Below are 22,043 nucleotides of genomic sequence, written 5' to 3' on the forward strand. Positions count from 1 at the left end.
GGAGGCATTAGTAGGAATTCTGTCTTTTGGTGGTTGAATTTTAGGTGGTTTAAACTTCCTTTAGTGTCTTATTCAGGTGGAGAATGTCATTTGGTGGTGAGATTGTAAAGTATACTTGTTTATCATCTTCGTAGAGGTGGTAATTGAGGTTGGCTTCTTTCAGGATCAATGTTAGAGAGTCTATGGAGAGGTTGAATAATGTACAGAAAAAGATTGAACCTTGTTGGACACCTTGGTTGACCAGAACTATGCTCGAGTGGGACTAGACTAGTTGTGATCACCTGTCTAGATAGGAGATAAACAAGTTTAGGACAGGGTGTTTGAGTCCCATCCATGCTTCAAGGGTGTTGAGTAGTGTTGTGTGGTCGACCATGTCAAAAGGTAGAGAATAAGTCTAGAAAAGAATTAGCAGTCACAAGTTACCTGTGTTAAGCATCCTGTGCATGTCATCTATAACATTTAAAATATTTGTTTCTGAACTGCTGCCTGCTCTAAATCCCAAACAAAATATGTTGAACAGGTTGTATGTCTTCGGTTTGTTGGCTGAGCTGGGATTGTATGTATTTTTCAATGGCTTTTGCAAAGAAAGGTAGGTTGTTTCCCGAGCTGGGAGTTGTTTAGGGTCTGCCCATATTGTTTTGAGAAGGAGTGGCTTGTCCTAGATTTAGGATAAATAGTTTTCTCTTGTTAAATAATCTGGGATCCCGCACAGAGGCAGACTTCTTCAGGAACATCAGTGATGAAACAATGAGAGCAAATACTGCTCCATTTAGGTTTTTTTAAAAATAGCAGTATGTGAATAGTACACTGTGTGCGTCCTTGCAACATTTAATTATTAAGCAAAACAATTCATTTTTATAACACAACAAATATGAGGTTTAATGGTAAGGACAGGGCTTATGAATTCAAGTAGTTCCAGCTTCTCAAGTTCTTTCCATAAACTATGAAATTTGACTGCCTGACTATTTACACTTACCCAACATCAGGCGAAAAATCTGTGCCAAGATTAGCTTCGATCAAAGCTTTATAGAAAGGAGAATTTGGTCCAGAAACCATTAGCGTACACAGAAGGCTCAAAGTGAAGGCTTCAAAGGTATCAGTAAGCCTATAATATGAAACAAAATAAAAACAGAACGATGCGTGTGAATTTTTAGTAGACTGTTTTGTACATGATAGTTTTGTTTCAATGCTGGACCAACAGTTGTGACCTAAACCATGACAGCTACTTGGCCTATAAATAAACTCTCTTCACAAAAAACTGGTAGTGGCCATTTCTCTGAAATTTACATAAGGCCTGCCACTGGTCAGCATAAAACCTTTGGCCCAAGAGAAGATAGTTAAATTCAGGGCCTGCATGAGTGAGAAATGAGGTCGGGGAGCTGTGACTAGCATTTGGGGGTGGGCAGTCTAAAATGATGATCCCTCAGATACTTGGACATTTCTCCATGCTGGGTAGCTGGAATACTCAAAATGTGTATCCACGCTCAAAGATGTAATGATTAACAGTTTTCTCATGTAAAGAGCTGCACACCGCTCCATATTGTTAAAATTAGTCACAAAGAAACATACACACATGCACATATTCTATGCAGCAAGGGTGATGAAGAGTGAAAAAGTGTTAGTATGCAGAGCAGAGAACAACAAAATGGGTACAGGAACTTGATAAAGGATGCATAAATGCTGATGAGTAGGTTACAGAGATATTGTGGGGGGAGGCTAAAGTACATACTAGAGAGAAGAGAGATGAGAGGATAGATGCTAATGAGAGAGGAATGTGCAAAAGTAAATTTATGGGAAGAAAAAAGGGGCAACAGGAGAGGCTGATAATGATAAATCAGTTACCCAGGGAGAGGGAGAAGGCGGGTGAGAAATGAAGCAGGATAGGGAGAAAATGGCATTTCAAAGAGAAGTTGTAGGACTGGAGAGTATGAGGGAGTGTACAGAAATTGCGTGGAGGAAGAGACATAGGGAGTTAAAAGTGAAAGGCAATAACACAGATACTAACCTATTTTATATGAAAAGAGGCAGACATAATGGGTTTCATTCAAGCATAGTTTGCTGCCCTGAAGTGGAATTTAGGTGTGCATAGAACAGATATTCATGAGTGGAACCCAAAAATCCCTATTCAAACAAGTAGGTTGTGTAATTTCACATTCACAAAGTGCCTGCACAAATGCAAAAAAATGCAGAAATGTACAATTTAAAGAAAAAAAAGTATTGTTCAAATGTGGGTATTCCTGTGAAAGGAATCCATACTGCCGTAAACACCCACACACGAATCTCTGTGGATATTAAGAATTTGCAAATAGTTCACCATCTTTAAAACATTGTCAAATTTAATTAAGTGAATGGCATGTGCAAAGGACTAGTGTACATTCACTGAGGTTTCAAATAAGGTGTATCAATTTTGGGACATGCCTGTCGTTTTACTAGGTTTACTGCATGTTTGAAAATGATAGGTTTTGTTGCTAGCCAGCTACGAAATAAGAACAATTGTTACTTACCTGTAAACAGGTGGTTCTCACTCTGCTCTTCCAGAGTCATTCGCCAATTTTTCAAAGGACTTTCCACGAAGTTCCCGCCCATTCGGCGTCCTCCTCCTACCTGGCATCTCAATGTTGTATTGGCACAATTAATGAAGGCACAATTCGAACCTATCTACAAAGCGAAATTAAAGTTTGACCTGGAAGGTGGCCCTTCTCCTTGCTCTAACCTTCTCATGACGAGTGAGTGATATTCACGCTTTTATGCCTAAAGTGCCCCCTGATTTTCACATTAATTAACCTGTTTTCTTAAAAACTTTCTTTGCCAATCCTCAATCTCCGGCAGAGCAACGCCTACATTCCCTGGACATTAAAAGATGCCTTAAATTTTACATCAACAGGACGGCGTCCTTTCGAAGGTCCGATCAACTGTTCATTGCCTATGGACGCATGCGCAAAGGACGTCCGGTTACCAAGCCAACTATTGCACGTTGGATGTCTTCCGCAATTGTCTTCTGCCATCAGAAAGCCGGCGGGCCTCTTCAATCTTCAGTGAGGGCTCATTCCACCAGGGCGAGGTCATCCTCTACTGCCTTCTTTGCTGGTGTACCGCTCCATCAAATTTGCCGAGCGGCCACGTGGGCCAGCAGGCACACTTTCACGAAACATTACTGCCTGGAGGCCATCAACAAAGCTGATACGGCAGTGGGACAGGCAGTGCTTCGCAATCTTTTTAACTAAGGTGAGCCTCTGTCTTCCCTCTGCCTTTATGTTTTTATATGCCGGTTGTGATTGCTTGCATGACTTTATTATGACTGAGTTTTATACATGCTTATGCATGGCTGGTTCGAGCCTCACACTGGCTACTACTGCCCACTATTCTATTTAAGCATGTGAATCTATGAAAGACACCCTAATACTGGAGAAGAACAATTGTTACTTACCTGTAAACAGGTGGATCTCAAGTATTGGTGTCTTTCATAGATTCACATGAGACCCACCCACCTCCCCTCAGAGGCTCGCTTCTCCACCTAGACTCTTTTGTCACTCCTGTGCTACGAACATCTGAGGGACTGAGCTCTGAGGAGAAGGTTCTGGAGGAGTGCTTGCGCCTGATTGGCTGTAGTTTGGACTAACATAATGACAAGGATATGTTACAAGTGTTTTTTCTCTCTTGTCATGTATTCCTATGTAGGAATTATGACTTGTTATTTGCAACTATTTCTAGTGTGTATTTTATGTGTTATTTTTTTTACATAATATGTTATTAGTATTTTATTGCTATTTTAAGCATGTGAATCTATGAAAGACACCAGAATACTGGAGAAATATAAATTGTGTTGACAAACAGTTATGCAGCAATAGCACATGCACCTCTACAATGTGTTAAGGTGAATTTACTACACTTACTCAGTAAGGAGAAAGCCAACGCTCACAGTGGTTTGCTTTGCTGGGTCCGAAGCAAAGGTATCTGGAGCACAGGTTACATGGCACTCTCGCTAGCAAAAATAAATGAAGAACATGGTAGTAAATGAAAGGCCCCATTTTGCAATCTTATCTCACACACTTCAGAAAAATATAAATGTAAAACAGTACATAGTTAATATGGACAAAAAAATTATGTATTCAAGATTTGGTGTCAACCCACTACAGACAAAAGTGGAGACACAAACAGTGGCTGGTTTCAGGTTTATTTGCTTACAAACTATATAAAGATAATGAATGACTTTACTCACTTAAATCTGTCCAAACTACCTGCCAAAGCATTTTGCCACATCGAAAAAATCAGATGCCATGTTCCTTCATGGCATAGGGCACACAATTTTAAGCTATGAAACAAAGTGGAATAAGAGAAAAAGCAAAAACGAAAAAAATAAATGCACACTTTTAAACAAACAAGTTCTCAAAAACACCGAATTACACAACGCTGAAGTAGCATACAAGAACCATACATAACCTACGAAAGTAATAAATCTAGTGGGCAGTACTTCCAATAAAATATAAAATCGTTGTTCCATAACCTGGTCATTTTTGGGTGTGCTGAAAAGTATGTGTAGTGGTAGCTAGTCAAGGACTGTTAATATCAGATAAGACAGGGGAAGAATTCAAGGTTGCCCTTCAGATGCTTGGAGCTGCACCATGGGAGCAGAGAGCTTTGGGACAAAGACTTGATCAACCTTTCTGGTTTTCAGTGTCATACAAGGAAGGTCCAGGATTCATTCTGAGCTAACAGTGGAAGGAAATTTAGAGGCAAAGACTTGCACATGTTATAGGCCACTATCCCTACTCGACTCATCTATAAAGATTCTTGGTAGAGTTATTTTAGCTAAATTACAAAACTGGGCAGAGGATAATGGGGTAACAAGTGACCTACAATTCGGATTCCAAAAGGGCATAGGAACTATTGAGCAGGGCCTAAATTTATTTATTGTTCAGCAGAAGTATATAACGATAAAAAGGGAGCGTTCATATTTCACGTTTGTCGATCTCACATCGGCTTTTGATTGTGTGTCTCACAATAAATTGTGGGAACTGCTGTTAAGGTTGGGCGTGGAAGAACCGATCATCCGCTTTCTGAGGGAATTGTATTCAGGGGCCACTGTTACTGTTCGCTATGGAAAAGGGGGGGGAATGTAGTAGATCGTTTGGGATAGGGCGTGGAGTACGCATGGGGTGCGTCCTGGCGCCCTTTTTATTCCTGATCTATATAAATGGCCTGGAGCCTTGTCTCCTACAAGAGTGCAGGGATATGCCCATGGTTGGTAAAAGATCTATCCCTGCACTCTTGTATGCAGACAACGCTGTTTTAATGGCTCGTACCCCCATGGCCCTGCAAAACCTGATAACATCCATCAATAAATTCATGCTCAGTTTGGAGTTAAAAATCAACTGTAGAAAACCCTTTTCCATGAACTGTGGAACACGAACAAAGAAGCAAATGAAAACGATGTTCATAAATAACGCTTCCCTAGAAAATACGTCCACTTTTTCTTATCTAGGCATCCTGTTTCAGGAGACCGGTTCCTGGACAACTGCGGTAAAGTCTCGAAGACAACAATGGCCTTAGAGAAACTGGAAAAGAAACCGATAAGGGAAATTTTAACTATTTATAATGCAACGTGTTTATCGGTGGCCTTGTATGGATCGGGACTCTGGGGGTATGCCAACATAAAATCAATTCAACTAGTTGAAAACAAGTTTATGCGGGATATTTTGTCCATACCTGAAAGTATTGCGACCCTTATCGGTCATGCGGAGCTGGGGCAGCCGTATATCTCAGATATAATTAGAACCCAGCCCATTCTCCTATGGCATAGGGTATGGACTGTAAATGAGTGTCTAGTAAATCGTGGCATACTCCAGGATGTGTTAAAACTTGAAAGTGTTAATGGTCTTAAGTGGTTAAATTATGTTAAAACCTTTTTGACAGAAATTGACTGTTTACAATACTATGAGGACCCACCTACAATGGCCGACATATCCAGAAAATTGTTGAAAAAAAAAACTGTGCATGGAACACCTCAGGGAAAAGAGATTGTTAGAGGAAACAAAGAAAAAGACGGTTTGCTCACATCAGCTGATATTAACCGGAGATAAATTACAGCCATACCTAAGCCTTCCTATGTCCAATTATGATAGATTTTTTCTTACACGTTTTAGACTTAATATTGTTTTTAGGTTACTGACCTTCCCAGAAATGAACTCCTGGTCGAATTAATTGTGTATGTGCCCATGTGATGATTGTCTCTGCAATCCGATATTCATGTATTACTTTTTTGTAAATTTTACACTCTGCCTCGTAGGAAATGTATTGTTCCCATCCTCAAAGAGATGAATTTAAATAGATGTTGCCTAGCTTTTCTTGAATTACAAAGAATGGACACTGTTTTTATTGTTGCATCACTATCAGAATTTTTTAATATGTTTTTAAACTACGAAAATCTATCTGTATGGATGAATTTTAATTGTTCTTTTAGGGAAAAAACTGTCTCCTTCTCCTCAGACAAAAACTGCTTTATTATTCAGTGTAAATGGAATCTTAACTTGTTGCTTTTATGGTTATTGTCTTTTTAACCAAATAAAGTACTTTTTGAACCTTTGAGTGTAATAGGAGCTGGGAGGGCCATGACAACTCATGGCCCTACTGCTTCTTGTCCAACCAATCAGATCAGTGGGACTTGTCTGCCACATAGTCCACCTTGCATGAGAGGGGGATGCCAAGATAGATAAAATCCAGAAGCAAGAGACCAAAGATCAAAATACTTTTATTTGATTTCATTAAAAATCATAAAAGGGTGGGCGTACCACCATGAGTCATAAGACCGAGGATCAACATTTTAAAACTGGTATCTAAAGGAAGAAAACAAATGTTGTAGGGAAATGATAGGAAAGATGAAGCTAAATCATGTCAACGGGCAATAAATGATTTAAGGATTTAAAAAGTTCTTTTTACCAAAAGTCTTTCACACAATAAAGCGGTTCAGTTAGTAAGCATTTGGGGCGATTAGCAGCTAGTACGTTAAAAATGTTATAATCTGTGCCATTGAGAAGCTGTAAACAAATTGTGTTAAGGCTGCTTGCGTTAATTCGCTAAATTGTCCAGTTCATTTGCCGCCGATTTCAATAAGTTTATGGCACTGCAGGACAGTTGGATGGACGCCCGCCGAGACATTTTATAACTGCCGCTCTGCATGTCCTTATTTATGCTTTTCTTAGTTCCTCCTGCAGGACTGTTTTCCTGGTTTCGACTAATGCGGGGCAGATACATAGGAGGTGCAATAATGACTCATCTCCCTGTCCGCATAACCGACATTATTTAGTTGACCATGTTGGTTTCCATTTTGGGGTCAAATCCTTCGTTGGGTATACCCCCAGCCTCAGCAGAGTCAAATAGTTATTTTTATGATATGAAAGGTGTTCAAACGGGTAGTGTTGGGGTTTTAGGGCATGGTACAATTGTAGCACTGCCCAAGCGTTTTTTGTTTTTTTTAAGATGGCTGTTTTATCGGTTAATAAAGATGTTCGTTTGATCGCGTTATTCACAGCGATTTTAAAACCGGAAAATGTTTTTATGGTTAGCCATGCCTCGTCTAGTTGTGTTGTGCCAAGAGTGATTGTTTTAGCACTGTGGTAATCTAGTTTTTTAGCCAGGTTTGGGCTTCGATGTCCATCCAACAATGGTGGGCTAAGGTGCTCTCTTTGGCTTCTCTCATCCTCCAGTAGTTTTTGACTAGTGCGCCTTGTCTGGCTGGTTTCTGTTTTTTTAGCCCATATTCCAGTCGGATTTGGGTTTGCGAAATTTAACGAGGAATTAAAAAACAGGCACTTGAAGAGGGTGGATTGTGCTGTATTTAGTGCTATAGCATCATTGGTATTCAATATTTCTGAATCATATAAGATGGAAGGTAGAAATGTAACTGCGATTACTTTAAGCAGGTGCCCGTTTGAGCAACCTGAAAGTTTTTGCTGTAAGCTTTTGAATGCTAAGAGCAGTTGTTTTGCTTTTGTACATCCTTGTTTCAGATGTTGTTTGCAGTTAGGATGGCAATCCAGTTGAAAGCCTAAATATTTATAAGAAACCACCCTGGTTAACTGTTTCTCATCTAATTTCCAGGTGAATTTGCTTTTTTTACTTATAGAGTGACAAGTGGCCCGTCCCGACGTTGTCTGGGTAAAAAAAAAATTTAGAAATGGTTACCTGTGTTTTAGATCTGTGCAGACACACTAATGCTGGGTGTTCCTTTCAGCTGAACTTGTGAGCGTTTGTGGCTCATCTGGGAACGTTTTCCCTTTTGTGCTCCTGCGCATCTCACAGTCCCGTGACTCAATCGTCCTTTCTTCCCCTTTGTGGTAGCGCACCAAGTCTCTGGCTGCCCCTCCGCCCTTTCTTATAGATGTGTCCTCACAATGAATGAATTTGCCCCAACGATGCTATGTGTGCATGGGCTTGCATTTGCCTCTGTATCCCTGATCAGCATGCGGCTGCATGTGCCTCTGCAGCCGCTGATCACTTTGTGAATGTTTACTGTGTGTGCGTGCTCCAAATGTGTCCAGCCACTCTCAGAAAGCGCCCCAGCGATATGTGCCTCTGCATCCGCTGATTTTGGCGCCAATGTTCAGCGTGTTTGCCTGCTGTCAAGTCCCTTGGCCTCAGTGTCCATTTGCGGCATCGCCATGCTGTGCGTGTTCCAAATGTCTTCGTTCAATGTGATAATGCGCCGCAGGGATACTCATGTGCCTCTGCATCCGCTGACTAAGGCGCTGACATTCAGCGTGTGTGCCTGCTCTGAAGTTCTATCGTTTACGCTGAATTTGAGCGTGTGTGCCCGCTCCCAACTTGTGAGGCCTCACAGTCTGAAAATACGACTCTGAAGTTCTCTGATCTTGGCGCTGAAGTTAATTCTTGGTAACAACACCCAAAATGGCTGATGTAAGAGTTGAAACAATAAGGACAAAGACAAGAACATTTCACTTTATGATGACTCAATCAAATAAATGATCAACAAATCAATGTGATCAACTTTGCAGGCCTTTGCACCAGAGACAAGTGATTGGACAACGTAGAGGAGTGACTTGACGCTTTGGTAGGCTTAACACATAAATAGGTCATCTTAAATGCAAAGTCAGAGACGTTGAAGAATGCTCATTGACATCTGTTTTTATGGTATTCCTGAACAGAATGTGAAGGATGATCGGATAGCCTGCTTGAAAGAATTTGTTTGTTGTGTACTGAACTTGCAATTTTTACAGCAACTGAATTCTAAAGAGCACATAGACTCCAGACACAAAGACCAATCAGCCTTGATAGGCCACACATGATTGCATGTCTGCACTGTCCTATCAGCTGCTAAGAAACACGGAGGCCCATTCCAATATGATGGGACGTCAGTTCATAGATCTGCTCACTATTCATAAAAACCAATATAAAGAGGAAGTTGTTCCTGGCTCTGCAGACTACGCAACATCAGGGTAATATTATATTTGGGCTCTCGCCACCATGTCTTTTGCAAGAGAAGGCAAGGGTATAAGGTTCTTTTAACTAGCTGACTTGGAAGCTCATCACCGATCAAAGTGGCTTAATATAGGAGAGAGCCTAAAGTAGCAGAGAGAAAAACCATCACCGAAACTACTTGTTTCTTTCCAGTCTGAACCACTCTCAAAGTATGCAGTGAGTCATAGATGCTCTGACTGAGAGGGACCATGCTTTGCCCATGGACCCCTTATGGATACTTATATGGTCTACTGCCTTTATGAGTGAGCTTCATCCCTGTGTATTTTAAATACTTCTGCCCTGAGGATCTCAAGCCTAAACAAGAGAGATTTTTTGTCCAACAGCTCAGCTTTACAGTGGAAGCTCTAGTTAGTCAATTTATTGTGTACATGTTTAAAACAATTCTGCATCCTGTTGCTATTTTCTTACATCCTAGTTAACTTGCATTTAGGTTATTCATGGTTTGAACCCACAAGACCATCTGCAGTCCAATATCTGCACACCCCACACAACGCTGCATTCCATTTCACAGGTCCCATTACCCACACTCTTGAGCCTTGAGAAGAATTTGTCCCAACCTCCCACCTCCAAAAATACTGTGTTGCCAAACTCCCATAATTAAATACCTTTCTATATCATATCCTCAAATTTGAATACCATGACAAACTACAACAAAACAAAAAAGTTGATCAACACCAAAAGCAGGGGAAAACGTTTTCCTGCAGAAGACATCCTTCATCAAGGACACAAATCAACTCAAAAGGGACTGGATTGAGGAGTACTCAGTGGATGCAGTACACCCGCAATCGTGCTTGGTTGGCATCAAGCCTCTTCTGCTCCAGGAATTCTGGTGTGACAATTTTAATTAAAAAATCCTTGCTCGGCACAGGCATCAAAATCTGATCAGATCATCGGAAGAGACAAACGAAGTAAAGAGGTATTTTCCCTAGTGGGGGTTCTAAGAGGCAACTTTAGCAACTATAACTTTGCTTTCATGGTTACCTTTCAGTGGAAAATAAGACCATTATGGATTGATATAGTTAGAAATGGCCCTCTCTGCAGCAATAACCCCAAACATTTTGCCTTCCACTTTTTGCTGAGTTAATTTTTGTTGGCCTTAGGGCTCGCTGCAATTTGCCACTGCTAACCAGTGCTAAATTGCTTGTACTCTCCCCTATAAGCATGGTATAATTCATTTATACCGATTTGGCATCTTTAATTTACGTGCAAGTCTTTTGTAGAGGGTTATTCAAAACCCAGGGCCTGTAAATTCAATGTTATCAGTGGCCTGCAGCACTTTTTGTGCCACCCACTTAAGTTGCACTCTAAAACCTGAATGCAGCGACGCACTACCATGTCGACTTAGCATTTAAATCCCCTTGCCAAGTCTTAAACTCTCCTTTTATTACATACAAGTCACCCCTAAGGTAGGCCCTAGGTAGCCCATAGGGCAAGGCGCTGTGTATCTAAAAAGGTACGATATTTACTTTTACATTTTACATGTCCTGGTAATAAAAAACTCCCAAATTAATTTCAAGTACAGTGAGGCCTTCCACTTCCTTAGGATAACATTGGGGATTCCTTATTACATTTAATAAGCTGTAATTCCTAATTGAGAGGAGGCAGATATTTCATGTTTGGTACTTATGGGATTGTAATGATAAAACCTCTTTAATGGTAAAGTCTGATTTTTCATTACAATTTTGAAAATGCCTCTATAAAAAGTAAATAGAACAACTGATGGATTGAATGCTGAACAATGTCTTACACTCACCCCAGTATAGAGATCTGAGCCTACATCAATTGTTCTATTGCTCCCCATGCCATTCCAGTTTATACCTTGCCATATGCAAACCAGCCTTGGCCCTGCTCCCCATGGGAACAGTCCAGCCCGAAATGCCAAGCAAGGGGTGATGCCCCGAAACCGGTCCCAGGAGGCTTGCTTCTGGTCCAGGGAGGACCTGGCTTGGCCATTCGAGCTGGACTGTTCCCATGAGGCAGGATCAAGACTGATTAGCATATGGCTCCGGCCAAACTGGGGTGGCGTGGTGAGCAAAAGAACAATGGATTTAGCCCAGATCCTTGTGACTGAGGAGGGAATATTAGCATTGTTCAGCATTCAGTCTATCATTTGTTACATTGCTTTTGCTGCCCTAAGTGGGAAGGGTAGGCCCAGACATGGGTCCCGTGCTCACTGCGCCACTGGATTCAAGCTTGCCTGGCTGATGAGGTGATAGCCCAAAACTGGTCCCAGGATGCTTGTGTCTTGTCCAGGGGAAGACCTGGCTTGATAGTTTGGGCTGGACTTTTCCCATGAGGGGCAGGGTCAACACTGATTTGCATATGGCTGGGTCCAAACTGGGGTGGTGTGGTGACCAAAAGAATGATGGATTAAACCCAGATCCTTGTGACTGGGGAGGGAATATTAGCATTGTTCAGCATTCCGTCCATCATTTGTTCCTTTTGCTTTTAACAAGTTGGTATTTTCCAGCCTTTTGTGCTTGCAGCCTGTCTTGGGACACATGGCTGGGTGTAGCTGACAGATTTAGTGAATTCACACAACGAGCCATCAACTGGTAAGATAGGAGGCGCTGCTGAGCACAGCCCCACTTGCATCTGAATAGGCTGTGTCCTGTCTCCTCACTAAAGGTAATGACCCTGTATTTTCACTGCAGCTAGCTTGGAGCTAGGACATTCTGTGCATTTCAAAGAACCTTTCAAGAACCTTCTCTTACCTTCAGAAGCAGGACACCAGCGTATAAAAATAGGTACTTCAGACCCACTCTTCAGTTCACCACTGAAACTGTGGAAGGACTCTGAGGACTGCCTACTGCTGTGATGTGCTGTGCACTCTATCAGACTGCTGCTGTACATAGAAGAACTGCTTTGCTGCCTTGACCACTCAGGAGGCCAACCCTGCTGTTGAGCTCTGCATTTTCACCCGCATCCAGGATTGCCAGAAATGACTCAGATGGCTAGTTCGCTGGCCCTGTTCAGAGCCATAGGGACATACCAGGCACCCACCATCTTGTACCCGCACTGGGCCCTGCCTGAGTGAGTCCTGAACGCCAATAAGTCTCCATCCACTCATGGACCTTTGGTTCTGGTGCTAAAGGTGCCTAGATGGAAAGTTTCCAAAACTGAGCCCAAAAATTGGCCTAAAAGTGCTCTGAGAGCAAGAGGGAGACTGGGACCAAACTACTTGCATATCCGCCCGAGGTGCATCACTGGTAACAGTGACTTTGCGATTTCTCCCAATACATTCTTCGCTGCAGCAGCAATTTCATTCCATCCGGTCCTACACCAAAAAGGTATCCAAACTTGTAAACTGTCTTCGGCTACAGCCTTCTGCTTCATTCAGCTGGAGATTTTTGACTTCCATCTCGACGGCTATGTCCGACGGTAAAAATCTTCACCATGTCTTCGCTTCACAGCTATCAGACAACGCCGCTCCCTCCTCTGAAACTTCTGCAACCTTGAACCCCTGAACTTCTACCTTCTTAGAAACATTTTCTTAAAAAATGTTTCAAGTCCAAAGGTAAGCACCAACCAGGCTCAATCCAACTCTTGTATCCAACCTGCGTTCCATCGCGGTCGGCCTTAACTTTTGACTTTGACCTGGTCTAGCGCGACCAGATGTCCATAGTTGGTGTTTAATCTTTTAGGCGCTAGATTTCATAACTCCAGTTCTACTGACTGGATTTTTGTCATTTTTTTTTTTTTTTTTTTGAAAACCTTTATTTATCAGAAACATAGTACACAGCGTCTGCCTACAACCACTGCGGGCCGGCCGCTATGACAATAATTAGCCTTCCAAGGTACCTTGCACTGCAGAGAAAGGATAAAAAATCACAAATATCAACACTACGGTAGACTGGCAAGGAGCCACGGGAGGAGGATAGGGAGGGTTTCATTTTGTAATTTAGACGAATCGTCCTAAAGTCAGATCGGGTGGCCGAAAGGGCGGACCAAATAAAGGGATATACACAAGTTAAACATCATTATCGAGAAACTGGCGTAAATCAGCACAATAAGGATAAACAAGCATCGAAATACATATCACCCCAGTTAGCGCCCGCCCAGTCAATGTGTCACATACGGAGTTGCATTCAAGCTGGTTTACTGTATAGTAGGATATAAGAGGGATCATTATTTGACAACGATGAAAGGATCCTACGACATGCAGAAAAGCGATTTTTGTCATTTTTATGTCAATTTAAAAGGTACTCTATTTTTCTAAATTGGTTCGGGATTTTTCTTGTGTCTTCACGTTTTTTGCAGATTGTGTGCTGCATAAATACTCTTCATATTGCCTCCAAGTTAAGTCTAACTACTTTTTGTGCTAGGCTACCCATGGCTAAGTACAGGTTAATTTAGTGACTGATGGTTCACGCTGCAAGTGACTGTGGCTGTTGCTTGCCCAGGACTCACACCCCAGTCAATCAACAGCCCAATTTTTCACAGATACAAATCAATAACTCTATAGGCTGCCTATGGCTCTCAGAGATCCAGAGTTGTGAAACAGGGACTGAACACCCAATGCATCAATGCACTATCATTAGAGGAGAATGAATACTGAAAACCAAGGCTCTAATGCCGGTTTACAGGTGACTGCTGATAGACTGCCTGCTGTGGGTATCCAAACAAGAGAGTTGAATGGCAAATGACTGTCCATATCCTCCTAATTCCCTGTGTGGGCACAGACATGAGGGAGGCAGTGGAGTGGTTGATGCCTCTCTTGCACCACTATTTGGTATCTATCCTGTCAGTCTCAGACCTGTGCAGACATCAGGCTGGAAAACAGGTCAATACATCCAGGCAGTTGCAAAGATAGAGATGCTGCAGTAATCATTGCACCAGCTATCAACTCTCCAAACTGGTAGATACTCATGAATAATTGTATGATGTTCACTTGTGTGAGTTCACAGCAGATGACAAAAAAATGCTATTTTTCTGAGATTTCTTTGTGAATATTTGCTGCCTAAGGGAACCTGTATATAACAAAATCAGTGAGACTCCACACAAACCACAGATGCACAAAAATATGACTTGTATAGAATTAGTGTACAGTTTCAGGCTCAAAAACGAGATCACAACATCAAAATATTAGTAATGGTAAATTTGCCATTTTGGTTTAGCACAAAAATAATTATGCTAACCTTTTGCTTGACTTTATACTTGCAGCACTTTGACAATAAATACAAATTTAATAACTTACTGGTGCGCTCCACAGCTCTTGAGGTGGAACCTCTGTGCTAGGGTCAATTCTTTGAAACTTGATTAAGGCATCATCGTGAATTTGTTTCAAATGAGACTCCAAGGGAATATTGCCATAAGTAAAGAACCTAAAATTAGGAAAAAGCATAACTTTGCTGTTATTTTACTAGCATGTGCTATTTATAGCTAGCAGCATGTCAAATAATGTTCCAGTAAGAGAAATCATCAACAGCAACACTCCGGACTTTCAAATATATTCCGATACCTATTTTTAAGTCTAGAATGTATCTGTATTAATGTACTTCACATTCTTTTAAGAGTACATTTAACATTTGGAAATGTCCATACACAAACATAATTAGTTTTAATAGGATATGTTATAAAGTTGTCCATGCTTCATATATTCAATCATGTTCACAAACTGAACCAACCAGTCTTCGGCCAGGATCCTGGAAAACATTTCTCAACGAGATATCACTTTACAAAAAGGTGTTAAACAATGCATATGTGGTGCCAGAGCCACCCTTGTGGTCTGACACCACGTGATGACCTTTGACGACCATCATTCTAATTGACTTTGGTGAAATATTTTACCCTAGCCTGAATGTACAAAGTCCTGCATATGCCTTGTTTCTCTTAAAGGTTTCGTTCTTGTAATCTTGCTGGGCCTACAGTAGGAGCTGTCACAGTAGAACAGCCTTGCCAAGAACAGAATGAGGGGGATGTGCATTTGAAAGCATGAGAGAGGTGTGGAACGTACTTTTTGGTCTTGAAGTGCAGTGTTATGAGCAGTGGTGCACAAATGTGCACTGTGTTGTACAATGAGAGATGAAGTATGTAATGCTATAGGCAGTGGTGCATACATGTGCATTATGTTGTACACTGGGAAGAATTATGAAGTTTTTACAATTGGCTCTGACATGGCTTTAATGTCATCTTGAATTCTGCCTCTGCCTTGCTTGAGTTTCTCTGCTCGCACAGTCAGGCTTACAAGTTGTTTGGGTTAATCATGTTCAAGGATTGTTTTGTGAGAGATTGTTTTATGTACCCTGGAAGGCTTTCTCAGGATTCATTAATATAAAGGCTGGAACGTGGAATGCTTGCCTGGAAGCTGGACAGTTCCAGTGAGTTTCCTTGGCGTAGAGGGGAAGACTCTCAAACCTTCTAGTGTGTGTTTTGAAACTATAAAGCTGAGGGTTGTTGACAGCCTTAGAAACTGCAGGAGCCGTAAGAGGTCTACTCCACACCTCCAGGATAGGATCTGTTAAAGCATCAGTAAAAGGAAGCATAGGCTCCACCACAGATGAGGGAGAATGGAGGACTTCAGTCAAAATATTTGATTTATACTCCGCAGTGGGCAGAGTCAAATTCAGCAGATCCGCTGCCTTCTTGATAACCACATGGTAGGGAGCCACATCTTTAGAAGGGACATCCAACACCGAGGCTAAATCCCAATCAGGGGACAGTTCAAGTCCACTTGCCTCCCTTAAATCATCAAAATAATCCTCAGATTCTTGAAGCTCACCCTCTTCAAGCTCAGCTTCTCTAGACCTCTGCTCCTCCAAAAGGCGCTGAGCTTCACGCCTGGACCTCTCCTTCCGGAGCGACGACGTCAGATCCGGAATAGACTCCGAAGGAGCCCGAGCCGGCGTCGAACACAAAGCCAGAGCCGGCGTCGAACTCAGTCGGAAGACCATGCAGACGTTTGAGGTCGAGACCTTGGCAGCGCCGAGAAAGCCAAGGCGGTGTCGGCGCCGGCATAAACTGCAAGAACGGAGCCGGATCATAAGCTTGGGGAACACCCAAATTGTATGCCAACGGACCCATGGGACCAGCCGGTGCTCCGGAGGGGTACATGGCTCCCGCATAAACACCATACATGACATTTAAAAACTGAGAAGGGTCTTGTCCTGGACCTGAAAAAGGAGGATACAAACCCACCGGCTGCTCTCGAGGAGGCTGCGCCGGAATAGACTCCTCTTGTTTCTCTGGTTGGTGAGCCGGAGTCGTCGAGCCCTGAGGAACGGGAACCTCTTCCTCCTCCTGGACTGGAGAATAGACGGGCCGGAGAGGGATTCGACACCGGAGCTGGTGAATGCTCCGGCGACTCCACAGGCCAGGCCTCACCTTCCGGATTCCGTACTGGAGAAGGAGATACCATATTCTTTCGATGCCTTCTACCAGGTGACTTCGTTCTCGAATCCGACTCCTTTCCCGAATGGTGCCTTGATCCATGCTTCCTCTTCTTATGCTTCTTTTTCGTGGATCTGGAAGCATGCCCCGATGACTACTTCGAAATCGACCTCGATCGGGACCTCAACCGCGAACTCTTCTTAGCCCCTTTTCCTTTGATTTGGCAACCAGGAGCTTCGCCTCACGTTCACGAAGGGCTTTTGGATTCAACTTCCTACAGGAATGACCACCCTTGACATCGTGATCCGAACTCAGGCACCATATGCAGGCATCATGCGGGTCCGTGATTGACATCTTCCCGCATTCCCTGCACAGCTTGAAGCCAGTCTTCTTAGTCAACATCACGACAGGAGAGAGTAACACTGGAAAAGACACAGAAAACCACAATAGTAACCAAGTTACTATCAACGCTACAGAGGATCCCTCGAAAACCGTTAGCATCGACGACGCAGAAAAAAGGGAACTGATGTCATCACGCCGACGTGTGCCTATTATGGAGTCAGTGACGTCAGCGGAGCTGCGCGCAATGCTGTGCTTCTGTGACGTCGTCCACGTCGGTGCAAAGCTACAAAAAGAATTTCCGAATGTTGAGGACGCAGGAGGATATTCACAAGGTGAGGAATCCACTGGCAGATGTATCCATCAGTATAAGGTCCTTTTTTATTCTGCCTGGGTGAAAGATGCGGTGGAAAAAGCTAAAAATGAGTTACAAAAGGAGGGGACTAGACTGGTAAGAAAGGAGGAAATACAGGGACAGTATTTCCTGACGAACCATGCTGGTCTAGGGTTACCGCAGATAAGGTTAATTAACTCGAATTGGAATAAAAAGGAGGATATTGCCATTACTGTAACGGACTGTGAATTTGCAGGGTATGAAGAAGATGTATTTGCTGAAAATAGGTATAACGCCCTAGCATCCCCAGAATTTAGGGAGTATGATGAGGAGAGATTTCTCAGTGAAATCAACTAGGAGCATGGGTCGTCACACAGCCTATCAATCCGATCATGGAATATAAATGGTTACAAGAAAATATCGGCACAGATAAACAAGTTACTTACCTTCAGTAACGATATATCTGTAAGAAACAGTAGTTAGTATTAGATTCCTTACCTTAGAATATCCCCAGGCGTCAGACTGGATACGGAAATTTTTGCGTAGCAGTACCCTTGCGTGTCGGTAGGAGTCGTCTGCGGCTCCGCATCCGTCGTCGGCGCCGTGATGACGTCGGAGTACTTAGACGCCGCCTCCGCGTGCTGACGTCAGTTCTTAGACACAGCTTTTCCGCGCCAAAAATGCAGAGCCATGTCAAAAACCAACACTGGTGCCATTAAAACTAGGGCCCTGAAAGGGGATGACCTTAACCCTGGATATTGGTTCGCAGAACGGGGAGGACGGGTGGGGCGGTAAGGAATCTAATACGAACTACTGTTTCTTACAGATATATCGTTACCGAAGGTAAGTAACTTGTTCATCTGAAAGAAACAGGTTAGTATTAGATTCCTTACCTTAGAATAGATACTCCAGCAATACCAACCCCGGTGGTGGGTCTGCGAACCAATAATCACTCCAGAAACTCCTGGAGAACGGAACGGCCAAAGAAGCCATCCCTCCGGACTTGGCTGTCCAGGCAGTAGTGTCTTGCGAACATGTGCAGCGAGGCCCACGTAGCTGCCTGAAAAATGTCCTGCAAGGGGACTCCCCGACCCAGGGCAGTGGTAGCCGCCGTGGCCCGAGTGGAATGGGCCCTCAGCCCAACAGGAGGCTCCTTCCTTGCCAAGGAGTAACAAGCCTTGATACACAAGATGACCCACCGAGAGATGGTCCGCTTGTGTACCGCCCGTCCCTTCTTAGCGCCCACGTAACCAACAAAGAGTTGATCATCCACCCGGAACTGGCGTGTGCGATCCAAATAGAATGAGAGCGCACGTTTTGGGTCCAGACAGTGGAGCCGCTCTTCCTCCTTTGAGGGATGCGGAGGCGGAAAGAAGGTGGGCAAGGTGATAGACTGCCCGATGTGGAAGGCCGTGACAACCTTGGGCAGGAAAAAGGGTCTTGTCCGCAACACAGCCTTGTCCGGATGGACATAAGGGAAAGGAGGTTTAGAGGAAAGAGCCTGAAGCTCACTCACTCTCCTGGCAGAGGTGATGGCAACCAGGAAAGCAGTCTTCAGAGTAAGAAGGCGGATAGGACAGTTGTGAAGTGGCTCAAAGGGAGCGCACATCAGATAAGTAAGAACCAAGTTCAAGTCCCACTGAGGCATCACGAAGGGAGGAGGTGGAAACGTGTGGGTGATGCCTTTCAGAAAGTGATTTACAATAGGGGACTTGAACAAAGATAGTTGATCAGGCAGCCTCCAAAAGGCCGAAAGGGCAGACAGGTAGCCCTTGATAGTGCCCAGAGCAGAGCCCTGCTGGGCAAGAGAAAGGAGGAAGAGAAGAATCTCAGAAAGAGGGGCAGAGAGGATCAACAACCTTTGCTGTGCATCATGCCACAAATCTGTTCCACCTGCAGGCGTATACCGACTTAGTGGAGGGGCGCCTGGCTGCCAGAATGATATCACAAGCTTCAGGAGGCAAGTCAAATGGCCTCAACTGTCGCCGCTCAATCTCCAAGCATGGAGGTGGAGACTGGACAGGTTAGGGTGGAGGACCGTCCCCTGTTGCTGCGACAGGAGGTCCTCCCGAAGAGGCAGACGAACCGGGGGATCGACTGACATGCTGAGTAGCTCGGAATACCAGTACCTTCGCGCCCAGTCCGGAGTCACAAGGATGACTTCGGCCCGGTCGCGTTTGATCTTCAGCACTCTGGGCAGAAGTGGTATAGGCGGAAAGGCGTACAACAGACCGCAACTCCACTCGCGACGAAAAGCGTCTCTGGGCGAGTGCCGCCTTGGAAATTCCAACGCGCAGAACTGATGCCATTGTGAGTTCTCTTCGGTGGCGAATAAATCTAACCAAGGCTCTCCCCACTGCTGAAAGAGGCCTTGCGCCACGTCCGAGTTCAGACGCCATTCGTGATCCATCATGCACTGGCGGCGGAGTTCGTCCGCCGTGGCGTTCAGAGTACCTGCCAGGTGTTGAACCACCAGGGTCACACCCTGATGTTCCAGCCACTGCCAGAGGCGCAGAGCCTCCTGGCAGAGGGTCCACGACCCCACCCCGCCCTGTTTGTTGCAGTACCACATGGCAGTGGTGTTGTCCGTGAACACTTGCACTACACTCCCTCGGACAGAGGGGAGGAATGCCTTCAGTGCTAGACGAATCGCCCGCAGCTCCAAAAGGTTGATATGGAGCCGGGACTACGCCGGAGACCAGAGTCCTCTGATCTCCGCCTCTCCCATGTGGCCTCCTCAGCCCTGGAGGAACTTGTCCGTCACAACTACGTGCTCCGGTTGGGGAAGGGAGAGGGATCTGCCGCTGACTCAATCGCGGTCCGTGAGCCATCACTGCAGCTGTCTCGCAGTGCCCTCCGAGATCAGGACATGGTCGGACAGGTTGCCCTGATGCTGGGCCCACTGAAACTTCAGGTCCCACTGCAGAGCCCGCATCCGCCAACGGGCGTGATGCACCAGAAGGATGCAGGAAGTCATCAGCCCCAGAAGCCGCAGCGTCAACCTGACCGAGACTCTGGATAAAGGCTGAAAGATCTGAATCAGAGCCTGTATATTCCGAACCCGCTGTTCGGGGGGTAACCCCGAAACTGCGCCGAGTCGAGAACCGCTCGGATGAAAAGGAGCTTCTGAGAGGGGCACAGGTGTGATTTCGGCACATTGATGGAGAACCCCAGCTGGTGCAGGAGGTCTGCCGTCGTCTGGAGGTGGCTGACGACTGTCTGGGGCGAGCCCGCCTTCAAAACCAGTCGTCGAGGTAGGGGAAGACCCCTAACTTGCGCAGATGAGCTGCGACCACTGCCATCACTTTTGTGAACACCCGTGGGGCGCTGGTAAGGCCGAAGGGGAGCGCTGTAAACTGAAAGTGCTCATGACCTACCGTGAACCGCAGGTAGCGCCGCTGGGCCGGCAGGACTGGGATGTGGAAATGAGCATCCTGCAAGTCCAACGCTACCATCCAGTCTCCTGGGCCCAGGGCAGCTAAGACCTGAGCCAGTGTCAGCATCTTGAACTTCTCCTTCCGGAGGAAGCCGTTGACGTTCCGTAGGTCCAAGATAGGGTGTAGGCCCCCTTTGCCCTTCTTGGGTACCAGACAGTAGTGGGAGTAGCAACCACACCCTACTTCTGGCCCAGGAACGCGCTCGATGGCCCCCTTGGCCAAGAGGGAAGTAACTTCCTCCTGCAGAAGCCAGGTATTGCGGTGGTATTGCGGTGGCATGGCTTGAGGGGTCGTCTTGAAGGGGAGGGAGTAGCCCCTTCGTACGATTTGAAGCACCCACCTGTCCGATGTGACAGTGGGAGTGGTGATGGTGAACCCTGCCCCCCACTGGCGTCACATGGGCCTGAAAGCACGGACTAGGAGGGTTTTGAGGCGGATGCTGCGGGGGGGGGGAAGGTGTGGACTGGCCTCGCCGTTGTCCCCAACCGCCTCCACGGCGGTTTCCACAGCCGCCACCGCGTTGGATGTTAGTTTGCGGTGCGTGGCAGGCAGCACGTGTGGGGGTGGCCCTTCCTTGGCCACGAAAGGAGCGAAAGGCACCCGTGTGCTGGCACGGGGCCGAGAGGCCCAAGGACTTGGCCGTAGCCCTGGTGTCCTTAAAGCGCTCAAGCGCATGGTCTGCCTTGTCGCCAAAGAGGCGACGGCCATCAAACGGCATGTCCATGAGAGTATTCTGGACATTCGTTGAAAAGTTGGCAGACCTCAACCAGGCGTGGCGACGAATCGCCACAGTCGTCGTCATCGCTCTGCCTAGTGAGTCGGTGGTATCCAGCCCACACCGGATGGAGAAACGTGCCGCATCTCGAAACGTAGACTATCTACCCCCCTCGATACCAGCTTCTACCCCTAGCAAGATTGATACAGCTTGTCCCTGAAGCCTGGTTACATAAATTGAATGACCGTCTGTGGCACTTTTGTTTAGCTCCCACGGGAAGCCATTATAGTAATGTATTTGTAAAAATTGCATTTTTGACCTGCACTAAACTTTCCTTTTTATCCTACACCAATCCTTTTTCACTGCTCACACACCCCCATCCCTTCCCTTTCTT

The 22,043-nt window shown here is 45.0% G+C and overlaps 1 protein-coding gene across 1 annotated transcript in view; it reads right to left on the reverse strand.

The window, feature by feature from the left end:
- Nucleotides 1–22,043, reverse strand: part of PITRM1 (pitrilysin metallopeptidase 1) — a 354,406-nt gene that overhangs the window by 268,337 nt on the left and 64,026 nt on the right. The window contains exons 8-10 of the mRNA XM_086941520.1: nucleotides 14,693–14,819; nucleotides 3,894–3,982; nucleotides 977–1,105 (exon numbers count right to left, since the gene is read on the reverse strand). Coding sequence (XP_086797646.1) covers nucleotides 977–1,105; nucleotides 3,894–3,982; nucleotides 14,693–14,819 — 345 coding nt within the window. The remainder of the gene's footprint in view (nucleotides 1–976; nucleotides 1,106–3,893; nucleotides 3,983–14,692; nucleotides 14,820–22,043) is intronic.

This window comes from Lissotriton vulgaris, chromosome 10 (assembly GCF_964263255.1).
Source record: "Lissotriton vulgaris chromosome 10, aLisVul1.2, whole genome shotgun sequence".
Taxonomy (NCBI): Eukaryota; Metazoa; Chordata; class Amphibia; order Caudata; family Salamandridae; genus Lissotriton; species Lissotriton vulgaris.